Genomic DNA, 26,682 nt, shown 5'->3' with positions numbered 1-26,682 from the left:
GTGGATCAAGGTCGGAGACCCCGAGTGCACAAGGGACTATGTGCAGATGAGCAAGTGGCAATCTCTTTATTTATTTTACTTTTCGGTGTTTCCACATATCTGAGAGAACAATCTCGACATCTCCTCCACCGGGCAGTTTCCCAGTGGCCAGAATAAAAGCCTGGTGGGCGTGTTCCAAGGCCGAGGCCCGCGTTGGACCGCGCCAAGGGTGGGGAAACCCACCCTGCTCCGAGTAGCTGGTATAAAGAGGCCTGCTGCTGCCGCTGGGCTGCACCAGCTTTGCAAGGGGCAAACTCGCTTCTGATCCGGCCAAGCACCGGTCTGAGCACCACGGAGATGGCACCCGTCGGAGGCAAAAAGGCCAAGAAGGTGAGTCTCCAGAAAGCCCGACGGCATTCTCAAATCCCACTCAGCGGCAGGGCACCCCACCCTCAGCAGCGTAGGGGAACCCTCAGAGTCCGGCTGTGGACCCAGCGTCCTCCTACCCACCGCGTTCGGGCCAGAAGGTGTTTCCAAAACTTCGGAGTGACCCTGTGGCGTCTGAGTCCGCCCCCATTCCTGCCTCTTGTCCAGAGTGCGCTCCCGAAAGTCCCTTTCTCCGGGCACTCACAGCCCAGAGCGCGCCCTGGACCTAAGTGATCCTTCTCTACCCAACTGAGGCATCCCCGACTCGAGGGCTCCCCCAGAGCTTCAAGACTCAACCCCTTCTGAGTCCAGCCCCGCTAGACCAGAGAACTCCCCCGACAGGCGCGATTTTCCGCTTCCAGGGCGGGGCACAGGCTGGCGGCCCGCGCACCAGGCAAGAAGGGAGCAGAGCCTGTGCCGTGCGGCGCCGGCGGGAAACGGTCCTGCCGGTAGCGCGCGCTCCTCCCCACCCGGTTCCCGCTGCGCGCGCGCGCCGCACCCAAAGCTCAGGCGTTGGTGGGGCGATGGTAGGTTTCATTCGCGATTTGTCTCAACTACCGCAGGAGAATGAGCAGAGTGGCTGTAAGATGTTGAGGAAGGGCTGTTGATAAGATTGTAAACACCTAAACCCCAGCAGTTCTTGCTCCTGGTTACAAGCAGCCCAGGGGCTTGCTGGGGTGAGTGTTTTCAATCCACATAGTCTATCTTCATCTAGTTCAGGGAATGGACAGATGGACGGATGGGAAGATAGAGAAGAATGGTGGGAGGAAGGAATATACTTGAGCTCTTGGTGCCCCCAGGCCCAGTCCCAAACCTTGCACCACAGAGGCCCTCGGAAAATTGTTGGAAGGCAATGGGACCACATCCATTTACTCCCTTGGCTGTGAGGACCATGAGGGCCGGAACCCGGAACACCACCCATCCACCCTACCCCAACCCCGCCCTGTTGTGCCCAGTTTCTAAGGAATGACCACCAAATCAAAAAGACTCCACACAGGGAGAAAGAATAATCAGGTATTTTAAATACCATACCCTATTAATGGAAGGTGTGAGGAGTGTGTTGAAAGGACGAATGATTAGGGCTGAATGAACCCAGTTCAGGTAGGTTGAGAATTGCTGCCAATTCATAAATCCACTGGAAAGATTGAGTCCTCTGGAGATTTAATTAATATTTTTTCTTGGTGTGGCTCCATTTTCATAGCCATGGATTCTAACCCATTCCCCAAACTCAAAACTCAGAACATTAACATTTTAAAGAATTATCTCTAAAGAATTATCTAAGCCACAGATGGACATAATGGGGAGAAAAGTTTCCTTAGTAACCTTGTTTCCATATCAGTTTAAAACATGAACCATAATGCATCTACATATTTGAGTTTAAACTATGTTTCAAAGATAACACATATTCATTATTAGCAACTGGTAAAAGTACAAAGTACAGTGGCTACTACTTTTCCATATATATTCTACTAGTTTGTTGTCTAGGCAAATGGGTACTTTTTAAACAAAAATGGGCTGATATTGCACATACTGTTCTGTAATACCTTTTCACAAAACAACATCTTTTTTTCCTAGCACACTGCACTTTTAAAATCTGTAGTCGAGGTAACTGAAAAATATAGTAGACTCTGAAGAGGTAGTATATGCAGCTATAGTTGCTGGACAGATTTATGATCAGCATAGTAATGGAATCACCAGTCCACCACTACCAGATATGAGATTCTTAGCTATGCTATGTGTTAAAAATGTCATGGTACTAAAATTTGAAACATATTTTCAATGAGAGTTGTTATTAACTGCCAAAATCTCATGAATTATTTCACCCAGATGAAAGTTAGTAGAAAGTCATATCTCATTTATGTGACCCTTGTTCATGTTTTTGATTTAACTGTATATATGCAGATATACATATATACATTATGTGTGTCTATATGTATATTATATAAAGACTATACACACACACACACACACATCTTGTTAGTTGGGTCAAAATAATCAAAGTTATAGTTTTAGTATCTTGACATCTATTTTATTTTTATTATTGTTATTAGTAGTATTACTAGTAGTAATACTGGGGATTGAGGATGCTTTATCACTGAGCCATTCCAGCCCTTTTTTTTTAAGTTGCTTAGAGCCTCACTAAGTTGCTTAGTCTGGCCTTGAACTTAAAATCCTTCTTGCCTCAGCTTCCCAAATCAGTGGAATTACAGGTGTGCACCACTACACCCATCCAGATTGTAGCATTCAGACACATTGTAATAATGACATTTGGATTTTAGAATTACATGTGAGAAATTCTATATTTTTGTAGTTGTATTTTAACTATAGACTTCCAGACTTGGAATTTTTTGGATCCAAAAGGAGTATTAGAGAGCAGATAATTGACTTTCTCCTCTAAGGTGAAAATGACAGCTGCTTCTTCTCTCTGAGTGCTTGCTGTCCAAATGGTCTGGGGTGGGGCTGTGAAAGGGAAGAGGGTTAAAATAAAGGAGGCTGTAAGAATATAGAAAGGAATTTGGGTGCAAAACCCTATGGATGCCTCCAGCAGATTTATGTGGCCCTTGTTATATCAGCAATTGTTTTAGCCGCTGGTATTGCTAGTAAATGGAACATAGTAGGTGAATTCCAAGCTATTCCTTTACCCTTCACAGTTTCTTCAGGATTTTCCCAACCTCCTCCACCCTATTAAAAATCAAATCTAGATATCACTTAAGGATAAGAGTCAGGAAGAGTCCTTTAGTTTGGGACACAGTGTATAAATTTCTAAGGAACTCTTGGCTTTCATTCCCCATTTGGAAAATCAGAGCAGGCACCCTAAAGTGACTTTAGGAATAAAAGGATACCTTTTATTCTTAAAGTCTATGGTTCTTTGAAGTTAAAAAAATACAATTATAATAGTAAATTATTGTCTCATCTATAAAACCCTTTTAAAATATTCCATTCAAAATTTATCTCTTAAACATTAACACTGGGTGATTCTTGCCTAGTATTGTAGATGGAGTAGGTATGGCAAACAGGCTGGAAATACTTGTATTTGTCTCTTCCCTGTTCCTGGCATGGAGTACAGAATGTGCATATTTCCAACTTTCTGGATGCATAACATAGCTGCTGTTGTGGAAAATGAATTTTAATAGCAAAGAGAAGGATCTTTTAAATTACTTGATCACATTTGTGCTAGAATCTTCTTCCTTCTGCCTTTACTAAATTACTTGTAATTTTTCAGTCTTCTAAATGCCCTAATAGTATTATATGCCACTTCGACCTCTTAAATGATTTTAATGCTTGTTTTAGTTTATGGATAGTGTAAGAAGATTAACAATCACCATTTTAAGAATGTGCGCTAAATGGGTGGAGCTGTAGCTTAATAAAAGGCATTTGCCTAGCATTCGTGAAGTCCTGGGTTCAATCTCTAGCACTGAGAGGGAGAAAAAACACAACAACAACAAAATGTGTGCTTAAGTATAGTGAGTACAGTTTATAACAATTTATTCTAATTTTATAAAGATCCAGAAGAGAGAAGTTCAAAGGTTCCCATCACAAAGAAATGGTAAATGTTTAAGGAGATTGAAATATCAATCATCCTGATTTGATCATTATGCATTATACACATGATTGAATTATCACACTGTGCCCCAGAAATATGTACAATTTTTTAAATTGTACATATTTTTTAATTTTAATTTTGAATGAAAAAAGAATATGTACTACAGTATAGATTTGAGGCTTTACAACAAAATCATTTAGTTTAATCCCTTAGCAGATGGTTCTTTAAACATAATATCCTCCCACTGTGATACTCTTCAAATACATTTTTTTTTCTGTCATGCTGGGGATTGAACCCAAGGCTTCAAGCAACTGTTCTAACTGAACTCCACCCCCAGCCCAAATACTCTTTAATGTGTTCTGAAAGATACCCACACATGCCCGTCACATACACAAGAATACACAAATTTCCATTATATGAGTGTTCTGCCATAAATTGATGTATAAAATATGCATATTTTGGGAGAAATCATACCTCTCAAGAATAGTTTTTTTAAATGGAAAATTGTCTTAAAAACTCAAGTAACTCTCTTCCCCTTGTCTGGAATTTTAGGGCATCCTAGAACGTTTAAACGCTGGAGAGGTTGTGATTGGAGATGGAGGGTTTGTCTTTGCTCTGGAGAAGAGGGGCTACGTGAAGGCAGGACCCTGGACCCCAGAAGCTGCTGTGGAGCACCCTGAGGCAGGTTAGTACAGAATCTATTCTAAGTTCTCATGATGAGCACTATGTTGATCTAAGCTCAAGAGTAAACTATCAAAAAGTGGCATATGTCATGGCCAGCTACGTGTCATGGCCTCCTGGGTACTACTAGCTGTGTTATAGATTCACATGTTGGATAGCAAAACAGCCCTTCATGATGCATCAGCTGTCCACTTCCTGGGCCCTGCCAGGAAGTGATGAGTCTAGAACCTAGATGAGCCTAGAACCTTCCTCTCTGTCCCTCTTCCCTCACCAGTTTGGATGACTTCAGTTTCCATACAGATGATCTTTTCAGCACTTTCCTGTAGTGCCTGAATCCCCTCCTATCTCCTGTGAATATTTTCTTCACCACCACCAAAGAGACCCACTCCTAGACTTTGTCATCACCAAGAGCTGCCCACCATTTCCCACCTTCTGCTCATTCTCTCTGGTTCTCCCACTCCTCTGCCTCATCAAGGTCAGCCCTTTGTCCACATCAGTTTAGTGTACAATCCATTCTCCCCATATGTCCACCCCTTTATTATCACCCACTTTACTGTCTGAGGTTCCATATCATAATCACTGTACTGCCTCCATTGTTTATTTGCCAACAGGTTCAATTTGTGTTGTACTAACCCAACCCTATTTAAATGCAAATATCCACCTCTTCTACACCTACACCCATGTGCCTTAGACTCACTTTACATTTTTGACCAAAAATATCTGATGGCCAGGAGAGAGGAGGTAGGAGGGAACCTGGGGTAATAAATGCTGTCTTCCAAGACAGAAGCCTTTGAATGGTCCCTCAAGCAAGAGGTAAGTGTTCTTGTTTAAAAGGAAGGAATGGGCCACTTCTGCAGGCTCAGAGTGTTTAGGAAGGATCTGGGTTTTTAAGGTTCTTGGGTGAGTCCACCTATATGTCTTCACCCCCAGCCTCGAGGTCCCATATATTCCTAATCAAGGCACTGACTTTAGTATTACAGGCTTTCTGGTTGACAGTTCAACTTCTCTGGACTTCTACTCCTATATACCTTAGTCCAGAGCCAGATCTTCAGCTCTTTCTGCTCTCTAGTTTCACAAAATGGGTCTCCTTATGTGCCACCCAGGAGGCTGTCTTTCATACTGATACTTAGGTTGGAGATAATTTACTCTTAGGCTTTCATTATTTTCCTCCAGTGCAACAATGGTACCCAATAGTAGCCATTTCATTCCATAGTCCTTATAATTACTACTTCCTCCAAACCACTCATACATCTGAATACATGCATACTTTCTCATAAATCTGCTAGTGCACACCTTCCTAGAAGCAGCCCACCCCAGTTCACCACAGTTTAATGTTTTTATTTTATTTTTTATTTATTTTTTTTATTGTTGGTCGTTCAAAACATTACGTAGTTCTTGATATATCATATTTCACACTTTGATTCAAGTGGGTTATGAACTCCCATTTTTACCCCATATACAGATTGCTGAATCACATCATTTACACTTCCATTGATTTACACATTGCCATTCTAGTGTCTGTTGTATTCTGCTGCCTTTCCTATCCTCTACTATCCCCCCTCCCCTCCCCTCCCCTCCCCTCTTCTCTCTCTACCCCTCTACTGTAAATCATTTCTTCCACTTATATTATTCTTCCCTTACCCCTCACTTCCTCTTATATGTAATTTTGTATAACCCTGAGGATCACCTTCCATTTCCATGCAATTTCCCTTCTCTCTCCCTTTCCCTCCCACCTCTCATCCCTGTTTAATGTTAATCTTCTTCTCATGCTCTTCGTCCCTACTCTGTCCTTAGTTACTCCCCTTATATCAAAGAAGACATTTGGCATTTGTTTTTTAGGGATTGGCTAGCTTCACTTAGCATAATCTGCTCTAATGCCATCCATTTCCCTCCAGATTCTATGATTTTGTCATTTTTTAATGCAGAGTAATACTCCATTGTGTATAAATGCCACATTTTTTTATCCATTCATCTATTGAAGGGCATCTAGGTTGGTTCCACAATCTTGCTATCGTGAATTGTGCTGCTATGAACATCAATGTAGCAGTGTCCCTGTAGCATGCTCTTATTAGGTCTTTAGGGAATAGACCGAGAAGGGGAATAGCTGGGTCAAATGGTGGTTCCATTCCCAGCTTTCCAAGAAATCTCCATACTGTTTTCCAAATTGGATGCACCAATTTGCAGTCCCACCAACAATGAACAAGTGTACCCTTTTCCCCACATCCTCGCCAGCACTTGTTGTTGTTTGACTTCGTAATGGCTGCCAATCTTACTGGAGTGAGATGGTATCTTAGGGTGGTTTTGATTTGCATTTCTCTGATTGCTAGCGATGGTGAGCATTTTTTCATGTACTTGTTGATTGATTGTATGTCCTCCTCTGAGAAGTGTCTGTTCAGGTCCTTGGCCCATTTGTTGATTGGGTTATTTGTTATCTTATTGTCTAATTTTTTGAGTTCTTTGTATACTCTGGATATTAGGGCTCTATCTGAAGTGTGAGGAATAAAGATTTGTTCCCAGGATGTAGGCTCCCTATTTACCTCTCTTATTGTTTCTTTTGCTGAGAAAAAACTTTTTAGTTTGAGTAAGTCCCATTTGTTGATTCTAGTTATTAACTCTTGCGCTATGGGTGTCCTATTGAGGAATTTGGAGCCCGACCCCACAGTATGTAGATCATAGCCAACTTTTTCTTCTATCAGATGCCGTGTCTCTGATTTAATATCAAGCTCCTTGACCCATTTTGAGTTAACTTTTGTGCATGGAGAGAGAAAGGGATTCAGTTTCATTTTGATGCAAATAGATTTCCAGTTTTCCCAGCACCATTTGTTGAAGATGCTATCCTTCCTCCATTGCATGCTTTTAGCCCCTTTATCAAATATAAGATAGTTGTAGTTTTGTGGATTGGTTTCTGTGTCCTCTATTCTACACCATTGGTCCACCCGCCTGTTTTGGTACCAGTACCATGCTGTTTTTGTTACTATTGCTCTGTAGTATAGTTTGAAGTCTGGTATCGCTATACTGCCTAATTCACACTTCCTGCTTAGCATTGTTTTTGCTATTCTGGGTCTTTTGTTTTTCCATATGAATTTCATGATTGCTTTCTCTATTTCTACAAGAAATGCCGTTGGGATTTTGATTGGCATTGCATTGAACTTATAGAGAACTTTTGGTAATATCGCCATTTTGATGATGTTAGTTCTGCCTATCCATGAACAGGGTATATTTTTCCATCTTCTAAGATCTTCTTCTATATCTCTCTTTAGGGTTCTGTAGTTTTCATTGTATAAGTCTTTCACCTCTTTTGTTAGGTTGATTCCCAAGTATTTTATTCTTCTTGAAGATATTGTGAATGGAGTGGTTGTCCTCATTTCCATTTCAGAAGAATTGCTGCTGATATACAGGAATGCCTTTGATTTATGCGTGTTGATTTTATATCCTGCCACTTTGCTGAATTCATTTATTAGCTCTAATAGTTTCTTTGCAGACCCTTTTGGGTCTGCTAGGTATAGAATCATGTCTTCTGCAAATAGTGATAATTTAAGTTCTTCTTTTCCTATTTTTATGCCGTTAATTTCTTTCGTCTGTCTAATTGCTCTGGCCAGTGTTTCGAGAACTATGTTGAACAGAAGTGGTGAGAGAGGGCATCCCTGTCTTATTCCAGATTTTAGAGGGAATGCCTTCAATTTTTCTCCATTCAGAATGATGCTAGCCTGTGGCTTAGCATAGATTGCTTTTACTATGTTGAGGTATGATCCTGTTATCCCTAATTTTTCTAGAGTTTTGAACATAAAGGGATGCTGTACATTGTCAAATGCTTTTTCTGCATCTATCGAGATGATCATATGGTTCTTATTTTTAAGTCTATTGATGTGGTGAATAACATTTATTGATTTCTGTATATTGAACCAGCCTTGCATCCCAGAGATGAATCCTACTTGATCATGGTGTACAATTTTTTTGATATGTTTTTGAATTCGATTGGCCAGAATTTTATTGAGGAGTTTTGCATCTAGGTTCATTAGAGATTTTGGTCTGTAGTTTTCTTTCTTTGAAGTGTCTTTGTCTGGTTTAGGCATCAGGGTGATGTTGGCCTCATAGAATGAATTTGGAAGAGCTCCCTCTTTTTCTATTTCCTGAAATAGCTTGAAAAGTATTGGTATTAGTTCCTCTTTAAAGTTTTTGTAAAACTCTGCTGTATACCCATCTGGTCCTGGGCTTTTCTTAGTTGGTAGTCTATTGATGGTTTCTTCTAGTTCCTCAATTGTTATTGGTCTGTTTAGGTTGTCTATATCCTCCTGACTCAATCTGGGCAGATCATATGACTTAAGAAATTTATCGATGCCTTCACTATCTTCTATTTTATTGGAGTATAAGGATTCAAAATAATTTCTGATTATCTTCTGTATTTCTGAAGTGTCTGTTGTGATATTGCCTTTTTCATCCTGTATGCTAGTAATTTGAGTTCTCTCTTCTTCTCTTCATTAGCATGGCTAAAGGTCTGTCTATTTTATTTATTTTTTCAAAGAACCAACTTTTAGTTTTGTCAATTTTTTCAATTGTTTCTTTTGTTTCGATTTCATTAATTTCAGCTCTGATTTTAATTATTTCTTGCCTTCTACTTCTTTTGCTGTTGTTTTGCTCTTCTTTTTCTAGGATTTTGAGATGAAGTATGAGATCATTTATTTGTTGTCTTTTCCTTTTTTTAAGGAATGAACTCCAAGCAATGAATTTTCCTCTTAGAACTGCTTTCAATGTGTCCCATAGATTCCGATATGTTGTGTCTGTGTTTTCATTTATCTCTAAGAAATTTTTAATTTCCTCCTTGATGTCTTCTATAACCCATTGATCACTCAGTAACCTATTGTTCATTCTCCAAGTGATGCATGATTTTTCCTTCCTTCTTTTATCGTTGATTTTCAGTTTCATTCCATTATGGTCAGATAAGTGCATGGTATTATCTCTACTCCTTTATATTGTCTAAGAGTTGCCCTGTGACATAATATATGATCTATTTTTGAGAAGGATCCATGTGCTGCTGAGAAAAAAGTGTAACTGCTTGATGTTGGGTGGTATATTCTATATATGTCAATTAAGTCTAGGTTGTTAATTGTGGTATTGAGTTCTATAGTTTCCTTATTCAACTTTTGTTTGGAAGATCTGTCCAGTGGTGAGAGAGGTGTGTTGAAGTCTCCCATGATTATTGTATGGTGGTCTATTAGACTCTTGAACTTGAGAAGAGTTTGCTTGATGAACATAGCTGCTCCATTGTTTGGGGCATATATATTTATGATTGTTATGTCTTGTTGGTGTATGGTTCCCTTGAGCAGTATGTAGTGTCCCTCTTTATCCCTTTTGATTAACTTTGGCTTGAAATCTATTTTATTAGATATGAGTATGGACACTCCTGCTTGTTTCCGCAGTCCATATGAGTGATATGATTTTTCCCAACCTTTCACCTTCCGTCTATGTATATCTTTTCCTATCAAATGCGTCTCCTGTAGGCAGCATATTGTTGGGTCTTGTTTTGTGGTCCATTCAACTAGCCTGTGTCTCTTAATTGGTGAGTTTAAGCCATTAACATTTAGGGTTATTATTGAGATATGGTTTGTTCTCCCAGCCATATTTGTTTATTAATGTTACTAAACCTGATTTGTTTTCCTCCTTGATTATTTCCCCCCCTTTACTGTCCTACCTCCCACTGTTGGTTTTCATTGTTATTTTCCATTTCCTCTTCCTGTAATGTTTTGCCAAGGATTTTTTGAAGAGATGGTTTTCTAGCTGCAAATTCTTTTAACTTTTGTTTATCGTGGAAGGTTTTAATTTCATCTTCCATCCTGAAGCTTAATTTCGCCTGATACACGATTCTTGGCTAGAACCCATTTTCTTTCAGTGTTTGAAATATGTTATTCCAGGATCTTCTAGCTTTCAGAGTCTGTGTTGAAAGATCAGGTGTTATCCTGATTGGTTTACCCCTAAATGTAATCTGCTTCCTTTCTCTTGTAGCTTTTAAAATTCTCTCCTTATTCTGTATGTTGGGCATCTTCATTATAATGTGTCTAGGTGTGGATCTCTTATGATTTTGCACATTCGGCGTCCTGTAGGCTTCTAGGATTTGGGATTCTGTCTCATTCTTCAAGTCTGGGAAGTTTTCTCGTATTATTTCATTGAATAGATTGTTTATTCCTTTGGTTTGGACCTCCATGCCTTCCTGTATCCCAATGGCTCTTAAGTTTGGTCTCTTTATGTTATCCCATATCTCTTGGATGTTCTGCTCATGGTTTCTTAACTGTCTTGCTGAGCTGTCTATGTTCTTTTCAAGTTGAAATACTTTGTCTTCATTGTCTGATGTTCTATCTTCTAAATGTTCTACTCTGCTGGTAGTATTCTCAATTGAGTTTTTAAGTTGCTTTATTGCTTCCTGCATTTCTAGGATTTCTATTTTGTTTGTTTTTTATTACCTCTATCTCCCTGTATAATTGATCCTTTGCTTCTTGGATTTGTTTATGTTATTCCTTGTCAAAGTGATCTTTCATTGTCTGATTTTGCTGTCTCATGTCTTCCTTGAGACTCCAGATCATCTGAAGCATGTATACCCTGAATTCTTTATCTGACATTCCATCTGTTGAAGCTATTACCTCTTCTAAAGTTGAGTTGACCTGCATTGCTTGTGGTCCTTTCTTGCCTTGTCTTTTCATACTGCTCGCGTTTCTTTCTGCTTGGTAAAACTGTTGTGTTTTTGAAATTTTCCCCCTATTTATTTATATTGCTCTTGTATAGTTGAAAAATCTCCCTTGCAGGGCGGGTAGTGGCTGTGCTCCTCCTCCAATTGGGGTGATCTGTCTACCATGCTGGCGGGCTGCTAGGCCTGCTCTGCCGGTCAGTCGCAGGTCTGCCCACCCTGCGGGCGTTGGTGGCGGCTCTGCTCTGGCCCCACACCAATTGTGGTGATGTGACTACCACTCCCACGGGTCGTTGGGCCTGATCCGGATGCGGGCAGCGGCTCTGCTCGGCCCCTACTCCAATTGGTGTGACGTGTCTACCACGCTGGCAGGCCTCTGGGCCTGTTCCGCCGGTGGGTCGCAGGTCTGCCTACCTTGCGGGCTCAGGCGGCAGCTCTGCTCGGCCCCCACTCCAAATGGGGCTACCTGACTGCCACTCTGGCGGGTCGCTGGGTCTTTTCTGGACATGGGCGGCGGCTCTGCTCCGCCCCCACTCCAACCAGTGTGACGTGTCTGCCTCACCGGCCGGCCGCTGGACCCATTCCGCCTGTGGGCCACCAGTCTGCCTACCTTGCGAGCTCGGGTGGCGGCTCTGCTCGGCCCCCACTCCAAATGGGGTGACTTGACTTCCACGCTGGTGGGTCACTGGGCCTTTTCCGGGCACAGGCAGTGGCCGCACTCAGCCCCCACTCCAATCGGTGCGACGTGTCCACCACGCTGGCAGGCCACCGGGCCTGTCCCGCCAGTGGGTCGCAGGTCTACCTACCTTGCAGGCTCGGGCGGCGGCTCTGCTCGGCCCCTACTCCAAATGGGGTGACTTGACTACCACGCCATCAGGTCACTGGACCTGATCCAGGCGTCGGCGGCTGCTCTCTTCGGCCCCAGCTGCAGTTGGGGTGACGTGATACCACACTGGCGGGTCGCTTGGCCTGTTCTGGGCGCAGGCAACAGCTCCACTCTGCCCCTCTGGCCCCCACAGCACCCAGCAGGACCCGGACCGAGAAGCAGTTTCCGCGGGATCCCCAGCCCTGGGCCAAAGCAGCTCCGGGAGCCAGAACCCGGCCGCCCCGAGCTCGGTGCACGCTCTGTTGGGAGCGGGCTCCAAGAAGCAGACTTCACGGGTTCCCCCAGCCCTGGGCCAAAACAGTTCCGGGAGCCAGAACCCGGCTGCTCAGAGCTCGGTGCACGGTCCGCTAGGAGCAGGCTCCAAGAAGCAGTCTCAGCGGGTTCCCCAGCCCTGGGCCAAAGCAGCTCCGGGAGCCAGAACCTGGCCGCCCCGAGCTCGGTGCACGCTCTGCTGGGAGCGGGCTCCAAGAAGCCGTCTCCGCGGGTTCTCTAGCCCTGAGCCTGAGCTATCTGTCTGCGAGACGCAGGCAGATAACAGCCTGAAATCACCTCTTCCGTAGCTGAATGAGCTGAGATCAGTAGAAAACAGGGATGATTACGTCAGCTCTCCATGATGGCGGCCGCTGGCCTCCTCCGTGGACCGACCGGTGTGGAGAACCGAACTGGACCGCTTCCCTCCTCCGTCTCAAACCCAGAACTAAGCACTGAGCGCAGCCATCACACCGCTGGCAGATGCCCACAGAATCCACAGCGCTGCACCTCCTCGCCACCACCTCGCCGCTTCCCAGCGTGCGCCTCAGACTCCGGCCGCGGGGCAGTCCGCCGAACAAGTCGTGCGACCCTCCGTGCGGAGAAATCGCCCGTGACCGAGCCCCTGCAGCCGATCCTCACGCGATGAAAATCCCTCCACTAGATTCTGGAGCACCTCAATTTTGCTGGAAATTCCCAACAAGACAGCCTTCAGCTGTTTTAACTCGTCATTCTCCTGCACAGTGACACGGCACACGGGGGTGATGCACTCCCTTTGCCGCCATCTTCCTCTCTCTGAGTTTAATGTTTTTAATAGTAGCATCCCTAGAGCATGCAAGGAGTTGTCAAAAGCCTCCTACCTCCAGTGATGGGGGATGCTCATTCGTATCAGAGTTATTACTGGCCTCAGGGAGCTCCAACTCCAAAATGACAGTTTCTAGTTGTTTCCTAGGAGTTGTTCTGAATCCAACTCTTGCAGGTCAGGACATCCAGAAACAAATTCTGTTTGTTTGGAGATTCATGTGCAGGAATTTTATTGGGGAGTGCTTTTAGGAAACAATATCTATAAAGGAGGGAGAGAAACAGTGTTGGACAGGGGGAGGGATTATACTGGGATACAGTTATATCAGAGGCCTCAGCCAGCCTTCTGGAACTCTAGTGGTAGACAGGTCCTTTTGAGTTGTCCCATATTGAGGTAAGATGGTTGGTGTCCTTCGCTTACCAACAGAAGTCACACCTGCAAGCTGTCAGTTCTCCCCACATGAGTGGACTGAACCCTGGGCAAGGGAGCCCCCTCTGACTTTGGTTACATTTGGAGAATATTCTACCTGGGCACTTTCAGCAGCCAGTGCTGTGGGCCACCACAGAAAAGAGGCACATGGGCTGAAGATCTGAGAGCCTACAGCATCAGCCACCTGGCCTCTGTTCTGTCCTCTTGAGCATGTTCACATCATCCCACTTAGACCTTCGTTCTGTTCCTTCTCCCAACTCTTCCTCTATGTTTATAGGACCCATGACTCAACATCAGCATTACTTCAGAAAAGCCTTCCCTGTGTGCTTAACCTAAATTAGCCCCATGGTCATCCTTGATTATCTTTATTACCTCTGTATTATTCTGTCTCACTTTCTTGATGGCACTGAATTATCTGTTTATTATTAGTCTTTATTTGTCCACCTGTATTGGAATGAAAACTCACTGTTCGATGAAGTATCCCTTAGAACAATCAAGGTCTGGCATATGTGATTGAGTGAACAATGGATTCCAGTTACAGAGCTAGACTGAGCAAGGGGAGAGAGATGGGACTTCTCTGATCAGTTTGGATAGTATACTGGAAAGAAGGATTTTAGAAGATCTTCCTGGTCTGGAAAAGAGGGAGGTGAGAGAGGCTGATGGCTTTGTTTCAGAGGATAGCCTTGGACAGATATGGAAGAAGGGGATTTAAGTAGATTCTGTATATGCTTGAGGTAAGAAGGCAGGACGAAAGCGTGGACTTGAGTATGCTCAGATTACTTGTACGATGTTGAGTCTTTGAGATGAAAGTAGAGAAAGTTTCAGTGACTTATATAAGAGGAACAGTTCTTTTTTATGATCATTAAAAATATATATATATATATATTTTGTCAAACTCAGTGATAAATGATGGAAACTAACAATGCACATGAACAGTTAACATCTACCTCACAAAGTTGTTAGGAAGGTTAATTAAGTTATATGGGAAGTATTTAAAATAACACCAGGCAATCATAAACAACATATGTATTCCTACTGTTATTAAGTTGACTGAGTTGTATCTTCTCTCGATAGTATTCTTGCATTTATTAACCTGTTTCTGCTAGAAAAGTACAAAAATTATTTCTTCCAAAGAAGAACAGAAGTACAAACCACACAGTCCCTAAACAGTACCCAAAGTGAAAGATCTATATTCACAAGGTACAACCCAGCAAATGTACACAACTTTCATATTTCCAAAAAGAAGTAGAAATAATACTGTGTTCTATCCTTGTAAAAAAGAAATGTAGAACTAAGAATCTCACATTGTCATTTCACCAGTGAAGTTTGTTAAAAATTACAGATTCCTGGGCCCCACTTATGAAAATTCAGCTTCATTAGGTCTGTGAAGTAGTCCAGGAACTTGCATTTACAATCATCACCCCAAGGTGATTGTGAAATGAATGCACCTGAAGAAGCTTTGCACTAAAGGGCTTTTAGGAGCACAGTGTAATGGTGGCTAAGAACCTTGAATGAAGATTTCACACATCCCCATGATTTGCTTTCTATGGTCTGCTTGCCAGGTGAAGTTCCGGATAAAACATTTCTTGGGCAAAACCACTATGATGAACTTATTCTTGCCTGGACCATGCCATGTAGACCAAATAAAACTATTATTATAAACCACAAGTTCTAATTTTATGTCACATTTTTAAAAAAACATTTCAGGGGCTGGGGGTGTGGCTCAGCAGTAGAGTGCTCGACTAGCACATGTAAGGACCTGGGTTCGATCCTCAGCACCACATAAAAATAAATAAAATAAAGATATTGTGTCCAACTAAAATAAAAAATAAAAAAAACATTTCATACTCCGGGAGCTCAAAAGAAATTATTCTGGCATTTTCTTTGATACTATTAGTATAGAAATAGCACATTTTATCTCTTGGCTAGCTGACTCCTTATTATTTTGAGCTTGTCTGAGTGTGTCAAGCATTTGCTTTATGTTTTCTTCTGGGAAGTTACATGATTTTCGAGGATTAATGGAAAATCCATGATACCAAGTCTTTCAATTTAATCCCTCTGCCACAGACCAAATCCCATATGGTATTTGATTCTGCCAGCATTCAGCTCAAATTCTGTCAAGCACAGTGGACCACAGGATGCATCAGAAAAGACGGGTCTCCTGTAACGCACCTTCATAGGACCATTCCCACAGGACGGTGATTGTATTTTGCCTTTGAGGGCTAGGTGAAAGGTGTGTAAAACAGTCATACTCTGAAGAAGAGGAGTAATCTGTTTTCATGCTGTTTTCTGCAAATGAAGCTGTTTATCTGTAAGTGCAAATATAATTTAGACTGAGTGGTAGCTAGAATTGACATAGATTCCCCAAAATTTCCTTGCAAGTTGGACTTCATCTGAAACATTTTACATGTCTGGTGCCTGCACCTAAGTTTTTAGGTGGTAAGAAAGGTAAGGATATGCTGCAGGTCCGCAAATCCCTTATCCAAACCATGTTGGGACCAAATGTGTGATGGAATAGACAAATTTGGGGATTTTAGAAAGTTAATACAGTGAGTATGTGTATATTATATAACACTCCCATTGGGCTCTACACCACATTAATACTTTTTTACATTGACATCTATGTCTACCCACACTAACTGGAATCATAAGCAACATATGTATTACTACTGTTATTAAGTGGACTGAGTTCAACCTTCGTGTTCATTCGGGTCACATGTTGCTCGAAAATGATTTTGTTGCAGACATATTATTCTAATGAAGAAATGTAGAATTTTACTTGACCATTTAGGATTTGCTTTGTAATTTCAAATACTTGCATTTCTCATGCTAAATTGACAAGTTAATTTCTAACTATGTATGTATATAACCATGTAACACTGTTCATTTAGCTTCCATAATGTTAAAATAACACTACCATAATGAGGCATTGAAGACCATAAAATAAAAGTAATTAGTATAAGTGATATTGTGTCATGGGGACCAGACACATCCTATTATTGGCTAGAAGATGGATCTAGGAACCTTATGATAAAGGAAAACAAGAAATGGAAGTTGAAAGGATATCCAGAAACTGTCAGCTTATTTCTCCTGCTTAAATTTATGCTCAAAACTCTGATTCTTGCACCCAGTGGAAGCAGCATTGAGTTTGGCAATGAATTCAAGTTGGCTGGGTCTGGAGCAGTTTGGGGAATTTGCAGTTATAATTGGCCCCAGGTGAATCTCAGGGGGAGTCAAACTTAGAGAAGCACCCATCCATCTAGCCAAAGCAGGTTTGCAGGAGTTGCTAGGAGACCCCAGATCTGCCTCTTTACTAATCCCCAAGATGTGCAAATACCAAGCAACTAGAAATCTAAGTAGTTGTAGTTGTTTTCACGTTTATTTAGAGCCTTTTGAAAACAGAAATTATACCTTTCCTTGTGCAATCTCCCAGTTCGCCAGCTTCATCGAGAGTTTCTTAGAGCTGGATCGAATGTTATGCAGACCTTCACCTTCTATGCCAGTGAAGACAAGCTGGAGAACAGGGGAAACTATGTCTTGGAGAAAATATCCGTGAGTGCAACCAGCCTGAGATGCTGTAAAAGGCATCACAGATACACCACATCACTCAGAAAAATAAGAGCCTCGTCAGAGTTTTGTTTTATTTCTACTACTACAAAAACACTTGTGAATAACACTCTTGGGCTTTAGCTGGAATCTCTGAAAGTAACAGAAAGGCATCTAGTGAGGAGTTATTTAATAATCATTGTTCCAGTCTCATGTTAAATTGCTGAGTAAAGAGGGCATCCTTACAAATTCGTACATCCTTACCGTCTTACAGAGTATAGGAAAGACAATAAACCCAAGGAGTCAGTAAACCTGGAATAGGGCCTGACTCAGTTACAACCAGCTTTGTGTTATTGGGCAACCCTTTACCCACCAAAGCTGTTCATCTCCAATATGAACAGAGAGTTCTAAAATTCCTTGAGTTTATATGATCTACAGTTCTGTGGTTTGGTGGTTTTATTGTTTGTGTTTTAGGATAGGGGTGGGGGTCCTGTTGTTTTTTGTTTGGGGGGGGGTGATGAGTTGGAATTCAGGGCCTCCCATGGGCTAGCCAAGTACTTAAGTCCCAGCTGTCTCAGTGGTGTGCCTATAGTCCCAACTACTATGGAGGTTGGAGCAGAGGAGGATCCCTTGAGCCCAGGACTTTAAGGTCAGTCTGCGCATCACAGTCCCCATTTTAAAAAACAGAAACAAACCCACCCAGCACAGTGGCACACACCTGTAATCCCAGTGACTCTGGAGGCTGAGGAATGAGAATCTCAAGTCGAAGGTCAGCCTTGGAAATTTAGCAAAACCCTGTCTCAAAATAAAAAAAAAAAAGAAAAGGTTTGTTGTTGCAGTTCTGTGGAAAAGCATCCCTAGGTTCAATCCCTAGTACAAAAAAAAAAAAAAAAGTTCAGGGCCAAGTTTTACTGTTTACATAATTTGAAAAGATCTTTTATTTATTTATTTAAATTAATGATTTATACATTTATCAATCATTTAAGAAAATACATAACAAAAAGTCCTGAATTTGTTGTGATTTTAATTGAAGTTTAATCTTATTAATCATAAATTAGCCAATCCTTATTACAACCACCACCTTTATTTGCACTCATCTCAATGCAGCTTAGACACTGGAAGATACCAGATCAGATCCCTGCGTGTAAAAACTCTGACCCTCTCACAGATCTTTGGCCTAAGGCTATATCTGAGATACCACTATTAGGTTTATTGTTGTCATCGTTATTATTAGTGTTGTTTTGGAAACTACTCAACTTGGTAAAGCATTGCCCCACTCCATAGCCGTCCTTATCTGGGATGAAATCTTTATCATAAACATAAAACCAAGATGTGCAGTCTGAATATTTTTTTTTCATTTTCACATGAAATTTAGGTGTATCCTATTTTCTCCCATTTTAGGGGCAGAAAGTCAATGAAGCAGCTTGTGACATCGCCCAGCAAGTGGCGAATGAGGGAGACGCTTTGGTTGCAGGAGGTGTGAGTCAGACACCTTCATACCTCAGCTGCAAGAGTGAAACTGAAGTTAAAAAAATCTTTCACCAGCAGTTAGAAGTCTTTATGAAGAAGAATGTGGACTTCCTTATTGCAGAGGTAAACACAGCTGTGATCAAAGATAGACAAGGACACTTGATGCATTTTTCTCTACCTTTTGCTCTCGTGTGGGGTTAGGTGCCAATCATGACAAGTTAACTGTAATATTTCATTTTTGAAATCTTTTTCCAGCTTAAGGATGCTGCTAAATTTGATTCAGCTGACTCAAATGGTGTTTTCCAAACTTTCTGACTGCAATTCACACTGAGAAATCGCCATACCATTCTATTCTGTGTTAAAAATGCTTGATAACATAATTATCACTCGATGTTTTATAGAATGGATGCTCTCATTGTTTTGTGGGAAAACATGATTAAAAGTATGCTAACCTTAACTTGTTTCAGTATTTCGAACATGTTGAAGAAGCTGTGTGGGCAGTGGAAGCCTTAAAGACATCTGGAAAACCAGTGGCAGCCACCATGTGCATTGGCCCCGAAGGAGATCTGCATGGCGTGCCCCCTGGCGAGTGTGCAGTGCGCCTGGTGAAAGCAGGTGAGGATAGATTTCCATTACGCAGTCTTCTCAAATAATACACAACCAGGTACAGTGGTACAGGCTAACCCCAGCAACTCAGGAGGCTGAAGCAGGAGGATTGCAAGTTAAAAATAAAATTAAAAAAATAAAGGCAGGGGTGGGGGGACTAACTCAGTGGTAAGGCACCCCAGTTTCAATTCCCAGTACCAAACAAAATGAAAAAAATATATATATATATTAAATAATATACAAAATACACAGACTCTTTTGGTTAACAGGAAAACCAATAATTTACTTTTTTATGATTCTGCTAATAATTAATAATATCACTATTGAGTTCCAAATGAAAAAAAAGTTTACACACACACACACACACACACACACACAGGTACACCAGCTTTTTGAAAGGAGCAACTGGATCTATGCTGGTTATTTAATACCTAGAAGTGAGAAGAATGTTTTGGCAAGTCAAAACAAACATTAGCCAGGTGCAGTGGTGCACACCTATAATCCCAACAACTCAGGAGGTTGAGACAGGAGGATTGCAAGTTTGAGGCCAGCCTCAGCAACTTAGCAAGGCGCTGCCTCCAAATAAGAAATAATAAAGGGCTACTGATATAGCTCGGTATTGTAAAGCACCTCTGTGTTCCATCCCCATACCAAAAAAAGGAAAAGAAAAGAAACATTAGAATAAGTTGCCTCAAGTAGAGGTCTTTAAATATTAATAACTTCGAAGTTTGTTGCCCTCTTTGCCAAAGTTTTTCCATTCTCATAAATTGCTAGTGTACTTTGCTTTTTGTAATTGGTATAATAAATCAAAAAAATATTTGATATGAAACACTGACCACCTAATCTATCTTTTTTATACAGTTTGTATTCCCAACATTGCATTTCATTTCAATTAGGATAAACTCACTGTTTTCAAAACTGCCTCATTTGAAATGTAAGGAATAACTGTCAGGGGAAGAGTCCTGCTCACTCTGTGAAACAGAGAAATTTTGACTGGTGATTTATTTCCTTTCTGACTCTTATCCAACTCCTGATTTTTCATAAAACTTTTTCATACTTGTCTTCAACAATAACAAATATTTAAATTTATTAATGAAATCACAAAATCCCAATTTCTTTATGGGACATATAAAAACAGAGTTGGGGGAAGCAAGTGAACTATTTTCAAAAGATCAGAGGAGACCTTTGTCATTGCTTCTATTCATTGGCAGAGGTACCTGGCCTACATCTGATCCTTCCTCTTTTAGCTCAGAGTCGGAGGCTGCTGTTGTTGACATCGCTGTACACTGAGCATGTCCTCCACAACCCTGCTCCTTTCTCCTATTTATCTATTTAATGTCTCACTATATTATAAGATCCATAAAGGTAGAGACTGTGTCTGCTTGGCTCAGCACAGAAGACCCTGGTGCCTTGCACAGTGAACAGCACATCATAGGTAGTTAATAAACATCTACCTAATACATCTAGTACATTTTCCAATGTTTCAATGTTTAGTTCAAATTCTTCTTCTCCTTCTCCTTCTCCTCTTTTCCTTCTTCTTTTCCTTTTTCTCTTCTCCTTTTTAATGGTCCTGGGGACCAGAACCAGGCCCTTACACATGCTGGTCAAACACTCTATCACTGAACTACTTTGTGTATTCTGCTTCCATGATCATTCCTGCCCCAAGTGATCACTCCCTACTCTCAACTCTTTCATTTATTCCTCTCATTTGGAATATCCTCAGTTGACGTTTTCCCATCTGTAAAAACGTTAATAGAACTCTGTGATCAAATATATAATGCTATGCTAAACTAAATTAGGCACATTTCTTTACTACAGAATTGATTAAAACCTTTGATATATTCATATGTATTGTCAGTCTTCAAGAAGTAGATGTAGTAAATAGCCACTGCCTAATTTAATTAATCATAAAACCTTATTTTTATGGACCAAACTTTAGAAAGTGCTGAAATTAATTATAAAATTCTTGGGGTTAGGGACTGTGTCCTGTATTTATTTTTCTCTCCAACCTCTTGCAAAGAACCCTATACCTAACGGCATCCAATAAATAGCTGGATATCCATTGTTATATATTGGATATCTATTATTATAAATCATACATATAGATATTTATTATCTATAAATAATAATGGTATCCAATAAATAGCCAACATATGATTAATTAGTTAGCATAATAAAGTTAAGCAAGGAAAGGGAAACACTTGCAGCACAACATCCAAAAAATAAATTAATTAAAATGTAGTCAAGAGCCAAGTGAAGGTATTAGGTAAGCTGGTGAGTATTCAAGTGCAGTGCTCAGTGAAAAGGTCAGGATTAGAGAAAGAAACTAGGAAGAGATCCAGATACAAATTGCACTGAAACCCTGGACCAAAAAAGAGAAAGTGTAAATAGAGAAGATGACTCAGTGGGATCCTGGGCACCTCAGAATTGAAAAGGATTCAGCATGGAACACCCAAAAAAGCAGCAAAGGAGGTGAGAGCAACACTCAGAGTGTGGGGGTCTGAGCTAAGAAAGGAGGAGGGTCAGTAGAGGTCGTTTGCTACTGAGATATACACTGCTGGATTTGGCACAATTGAGGTCATTGGCAACCTGTCAGTGACAGGAGTGAAGTCTAAGTGGACCAAGAATGAAGAACAAACAGCAGACTCAGCTCAGTCAGGACCACTGAGACACCCAACTCTGAATACTGGATGCCAAAGGTTGTGGCATCAGTGGTATTTGCTCCTGGCATCTGAATGTGGTGTCACTATCCAAAAAGAATCTCTCCTGCCCTTATTCTTGGTATCTCTATGATAAGGTACAAAATCTTAGGACATGAGCCCATCCAAAAGAAGGTCCTTTTTGGAATGGATACAGCCCAAGAGTCCTTCAACAAATGAAATAATAAACAAAATGTGATATATATGTGCAATGGTATATTACTTGGCCATAAAATGGGATGTAGCTTTGATAGATGTTACAACAGGATGAATCCTGGAAACAGGCTAAATGAACTAAGCCATTTACAAAAAGGCAAATATATAATTTCAAGTATACAAAATATCTAGAATGGGCAATATAGGAGACATAATTAGTGGTTATGAGGGACATGTAAGAGGAGGGGAAAATTGGGAATTGTTTAATGGTCATGGGCTTTCTCTTTGGGGTGATGAAAAATTGTGTAAATAGTGATGAAGATTGCACAATATTGAGAATATAACTAATGCCACTAAATTGTTCACTCAAAAAATGACTAAGATGGACAATTTTATGATTGTCTATTCTACCAAAAATTTTAAAACGCCAAAAGAAAAAGTTCTAGCTGGGAATTCCTCCCATTTTAATAGGACAGAGTAATGTCATGTTGCCTCTTCAAATCGGCTAGTGGAGGAAATTTCCAGAATCATGTCTAACAAGTGCCATGATAAAGCATCTTTGGTCCAGATCCAATTAAGTATATAATGACTATAAGGAAAATTTTTTGGGGGAAAAAAAGAGTATCTAAAGCATTTTGTTCTCACTAAATCAAACTTCACAGCAACAAATTTTAGAAGAAAGCTTTAGGCAGACAGCCCCATATTGTTGTGAGTCTAGGAAGGCTAAAATGTAAATGAAAAGCTTGTCAAAATGATTGATAGGCTGTTAACTGTATTGATTAGCTCAAGTCAAAAGATTTTTAAGATTTTTTTTTCCAAACCACTAATCCTAGACAGAAAATTTCTTCTAGAAAACAGATTTCTGAAAAACTTTTTTCCTAAATTACTTTCTGTTACTGTGCCACAAAGCCTAGTGAAATTATTAAACGGGCCTGGTGATAGGGAACATTCATTTATGCCTCAAATGAGCAGCACTATGGTAAACACAGGTGCAATCTAGCAGCTGGGAGTGTTGAAAAATTATTGTGCTTGCAACATAACGTCAAACATTGAAAAATTGACTACTAAAATTTGAAGTAGAAAAAAACCTCTAATAATGATTTTTTTGGAAAAAAAGATGGACAGCCCAGTGCGCATAAGTGACACTTCAATTATACCAGACTCTTCAAAGCACTTTTCGCAGAAAGCACTTCCTGCCTGCTAGTAATCATTCTTGCTCATAGGTGAGATAGGTTTGTGGGGAGTGAGGACCAAATGCTACATTTCCAATCCATCATTCCAAATACAACCTTCCTGAAGAGGAGAGAATCGGGCCTACTGGTATCTGCACAGTCTAAAGTTAAGATGTTCTCCCCACTTGCAGGAGCCTCCATCGTCGGTGTGAACTGCCACTTTGACCCCACAATTAGTTTACAGACGGTGAAGCTCATGAAAGAGGGCTTGGAGGCCGCAGGGTTGAAAGCTTACCTGATGAGCCAGCCCTTGGCCTACCACACTCCCGACTGCGGCAAACAGGGATTTATTGATCTCCCAGAATTCCCGTTTGGTAAGACAGACATTTTTCTAAATTATCTCAATAGCTTTGCTTGATAAATTTCACATAAATCTATGGTCAGAGAGCTTCTATCATAGTAAAGAAATGGCTGCGTAGCTCCTCTTCTCTCGCCCCAAGTTTCTGTCCACTGCCAAAGCTCCCTCCCTTCATGTTAGATGGCAGAAGAAGGGAAAATGGAACCAGCTATCAAAACCAAAGCAAAACTCTGAACTTTTTTTTTAAAACTTACAATTTACTTACTGAAAATTATACACATCTGAAGACTATTTATCTTGATATTTTTTAATAAAAAGAATTCAGACATAATGCCATTTATTACAGGATTGGAGCCCAGAGTTGCAACCAGATGGGACATTCAAAAATATGCCAGAGAGGCCTACAACCTGGGGGTCAGGTACATCGGTGGGTGCTGTGGATTTGAGCCCTACCACATCAGGGCAATTGCAGAGGAGCTGGCCCCAGAAAGGGGATTTTTGCCACCAGCGTCTGAAAAACATGGCAGCTGGGGGAGTGGTTTGGACATGCACACCAAACCCTGGATTAGAGCAAGGTAAGAACCTCCCAATTTGCTAACCCAAATATATCTAGATTATGATTATGTCCACGTGAGGTCACTAAAAGAGTGCAACTAATTTGCATGTGAGGATGAAGAATTAGTCATCTTCCTTACATTTTCTCAGAGAGATGTTTATAGAACATCCTTATGGAGTGATTTCTAGAGAAAGCCTTAAGAATATAAAATGTGAAGAATCTAAGTGGCAATGAAATGTGATTTTGTGTTCCAGTAAAATACCATCCATGTGGTGGACACTAACATTGAATCACATTGATTTTTTTTAAGAGTTAAATATAACCGAAATGTAACAATACTAATTAAGTCTATTGGTGTCAAGAAACTGGGAATTCAATGGTGACTAAAATAGGCAAGGTCTTTGCCCTCAGAGTTTACATTCCAGCGGGGGAGAAAAATAAACAAGGAAATAAATTTCATATCAAACTTTGCACCAGGCATAATGGTACACCCCTGTAATCCCAGTGGCTGGGAAGACTAAGGCTGGAGGATCACAAGTTCAAAGCCAAACTCAGTAACTTAGTGAGGCCCTAAGCAACTCAGCGAGACCCTGTCTCTAAATAAAATTTTAAAAAGGGCTGGGGATGTGGTTCAGTGGTTAAGCACCCCTGAGTTCAATCCCTGGTACTAAAACAACAACAACAAAAGAAAACATCACACTTTGCTCGAGGCCCTAGGAATACTGTAAAAACAGAAATATGTAACCTCTGGTCTATAGACTTGTTTGCTGGTGAAAAATGAATAAGAAAGCCAATGTGGTAATTGAAAGAATTCCCCACGCAAAGACACTTCGCCGGGAGAATTCCAATTTTATTGCAAAAAGCTGTGTGCTTATATAGAACTAAAGGGGAGATGGTAGGGCTTAGATAAATGGCAGGCCACCCGTTTATTGGCAAGTTCTTCCAGATATCAGTTCCCCCGCCCAGGAATTAGTTCCCATTGGGGCTAAGGTTCCCCGCCAGCGAGGTTTGAAATTGGCGCTGGCGGGAGAGTTCACAAAGGCGGGAACTTTTCGTGCCACTGCAGAGAAGAAGAAGGTAGGAAGAAGAAGTCCTTAGGCGCCATGTTGGGGTTTTTTTTCTCTGGGGTACGGCTGCCGTTTATACTTTTCCCAACAGTAATTGCTTCAGTAGAGGCATGGATAAAAAAAAAAAAAGTTACAAGAGAAAAAAATCACTATCTCTGCCTAATAGATATTTTAGAAGGGGTATTTTGGGCTGTTTTGAAGGCTAAGTAAGATTCTAGGTAGAAAAGGAAAGGAGCAAGAGGATGGCACTCCAAGCAGAGGGACCAGGTCTGCTCCATTCAGCAGACATTAATTGGACACAGTAATCTGTCAGGCACCATTGTGGATGCTCAACTAGCCCAAGGCAGACGCCTAACCCCAATGAGTGAGCAACCTAGTGGGCAGACATCCAAATGGTATAGGAATTTCAACAATGGAGACTTGCACAGTAGTACCGGGGCTGAGTGATGGCCTTCAGGAGCGAAAGACGGAAGGGAATTAATGAAGGGAATTAATGAATGTCTATGAAAATTGATGCCTGAGCTGAATTTTGAGGGATGGATTTCATGGCCAGACAAAGGAACAGCCTGCAGGAAGGTACTGAGAGGTGGAAAGAAGATGGTGCCTGGAGAAACTAGAATTCTAACAACAGTAGAGACAGATTTGATAGAAGACATCACTCCAGGAGGATCAGGAGGAAGAGGTGTTTTATTATTCATGACTATGACGACACATGACCTCATCCCAAAGATAATGAGGAGCCTGTAGGGTCTCACAAAGCCCAGGGTAAGGGTAGATGAGCAAGTTGTCAAACTCTAATCATTTGCGCAGAAGGCGTCTAGAAGTGCTACAAGACATTGTGAGGTTTGAAATAGAAGGAGAAAATGAGAATTGAAAGAAGAACTGAAATGAATCTACAGGGTTGTAGAGGGCAAAGCTATCCTGGATTTGGAGATGAGCAAAACCTGTGGACGGAGCCAGTGTCACAATGTGGGGACAGAGAGGTTGCATCAATTGGAAGGAAAATATCCACTCTTAAGGTTTTGATCCCTATGTGTTGTAGACCTACATATTCTTTGGAGGGTTAAAGGTCTTAGTCTGAATTATTAAATGGCTTTAATGGACATACTCCCAGAGTCAAAGATGGCTTCAGGCTCTGGTGACCTAGAGCCCCATGCTGGGGGAGGAGTCTGATATGTGTTTTTTTCTCACAGGGCCAGGAAGGAATACTGGCAGAATCTTCGGATCGCCTCCGGCAGGCCCTACAACCCCTCCATGTCAAAACCGGATGCCTGGGGTGTGACCAAAGGAACCGCTGAGTTGATGCAGCAGAAGGAAGCCACCACCGAGCAGCAGCTGAGAGAGCTCTTTGAAAAACAAAAATTCAAATCGACACAGTAG

The 26,682-nt window shown here is 41.3% G+C and overlaps 1 protein-coding gene across 1 annotated transcript; it reads left to right on the top strand.

The window, feature by feature from the left end:
- Positions 1-336: 336 nt before the first annotated feature.
- BHMT (betaine--homocysteine S-methyltransferase) lies at positions 337-26,682 on the top strand (the record flags this gene model as incomplete). Its single annotated transcript, XM_081305556.1, has 8 exons — positions 337-369; positions 4,502-4,634; positions 17,106-17,224; positions 18,620-18,811; positions 19,156-19,303; positions 23,513-23,695; positions 24,026-24,254; positions 26,496-26,682. 8 exons carry the CDS (start codon positions 337-339, stop codon positions 26,680-26,682), a joined length of 1,224 nt encoding a protein of 407 aa, XP_081161682.1.

This window comes from Spermophilus citellus (assembly GCF_964194105.1).
Source record: "Spermophilus citellus genome assembly, chromosome: 1".
Lineage (NCBI taxonomy): Eukaryota > Metazoa > Chordata > Mammalia > Rodentia > Sciuridae > Spermophilus > Spermophilus citellus.
Note: the sequence above shows the minus strand (reverse complement) of the source record. Positions and strands in the feature narration are given on the sequence as shown.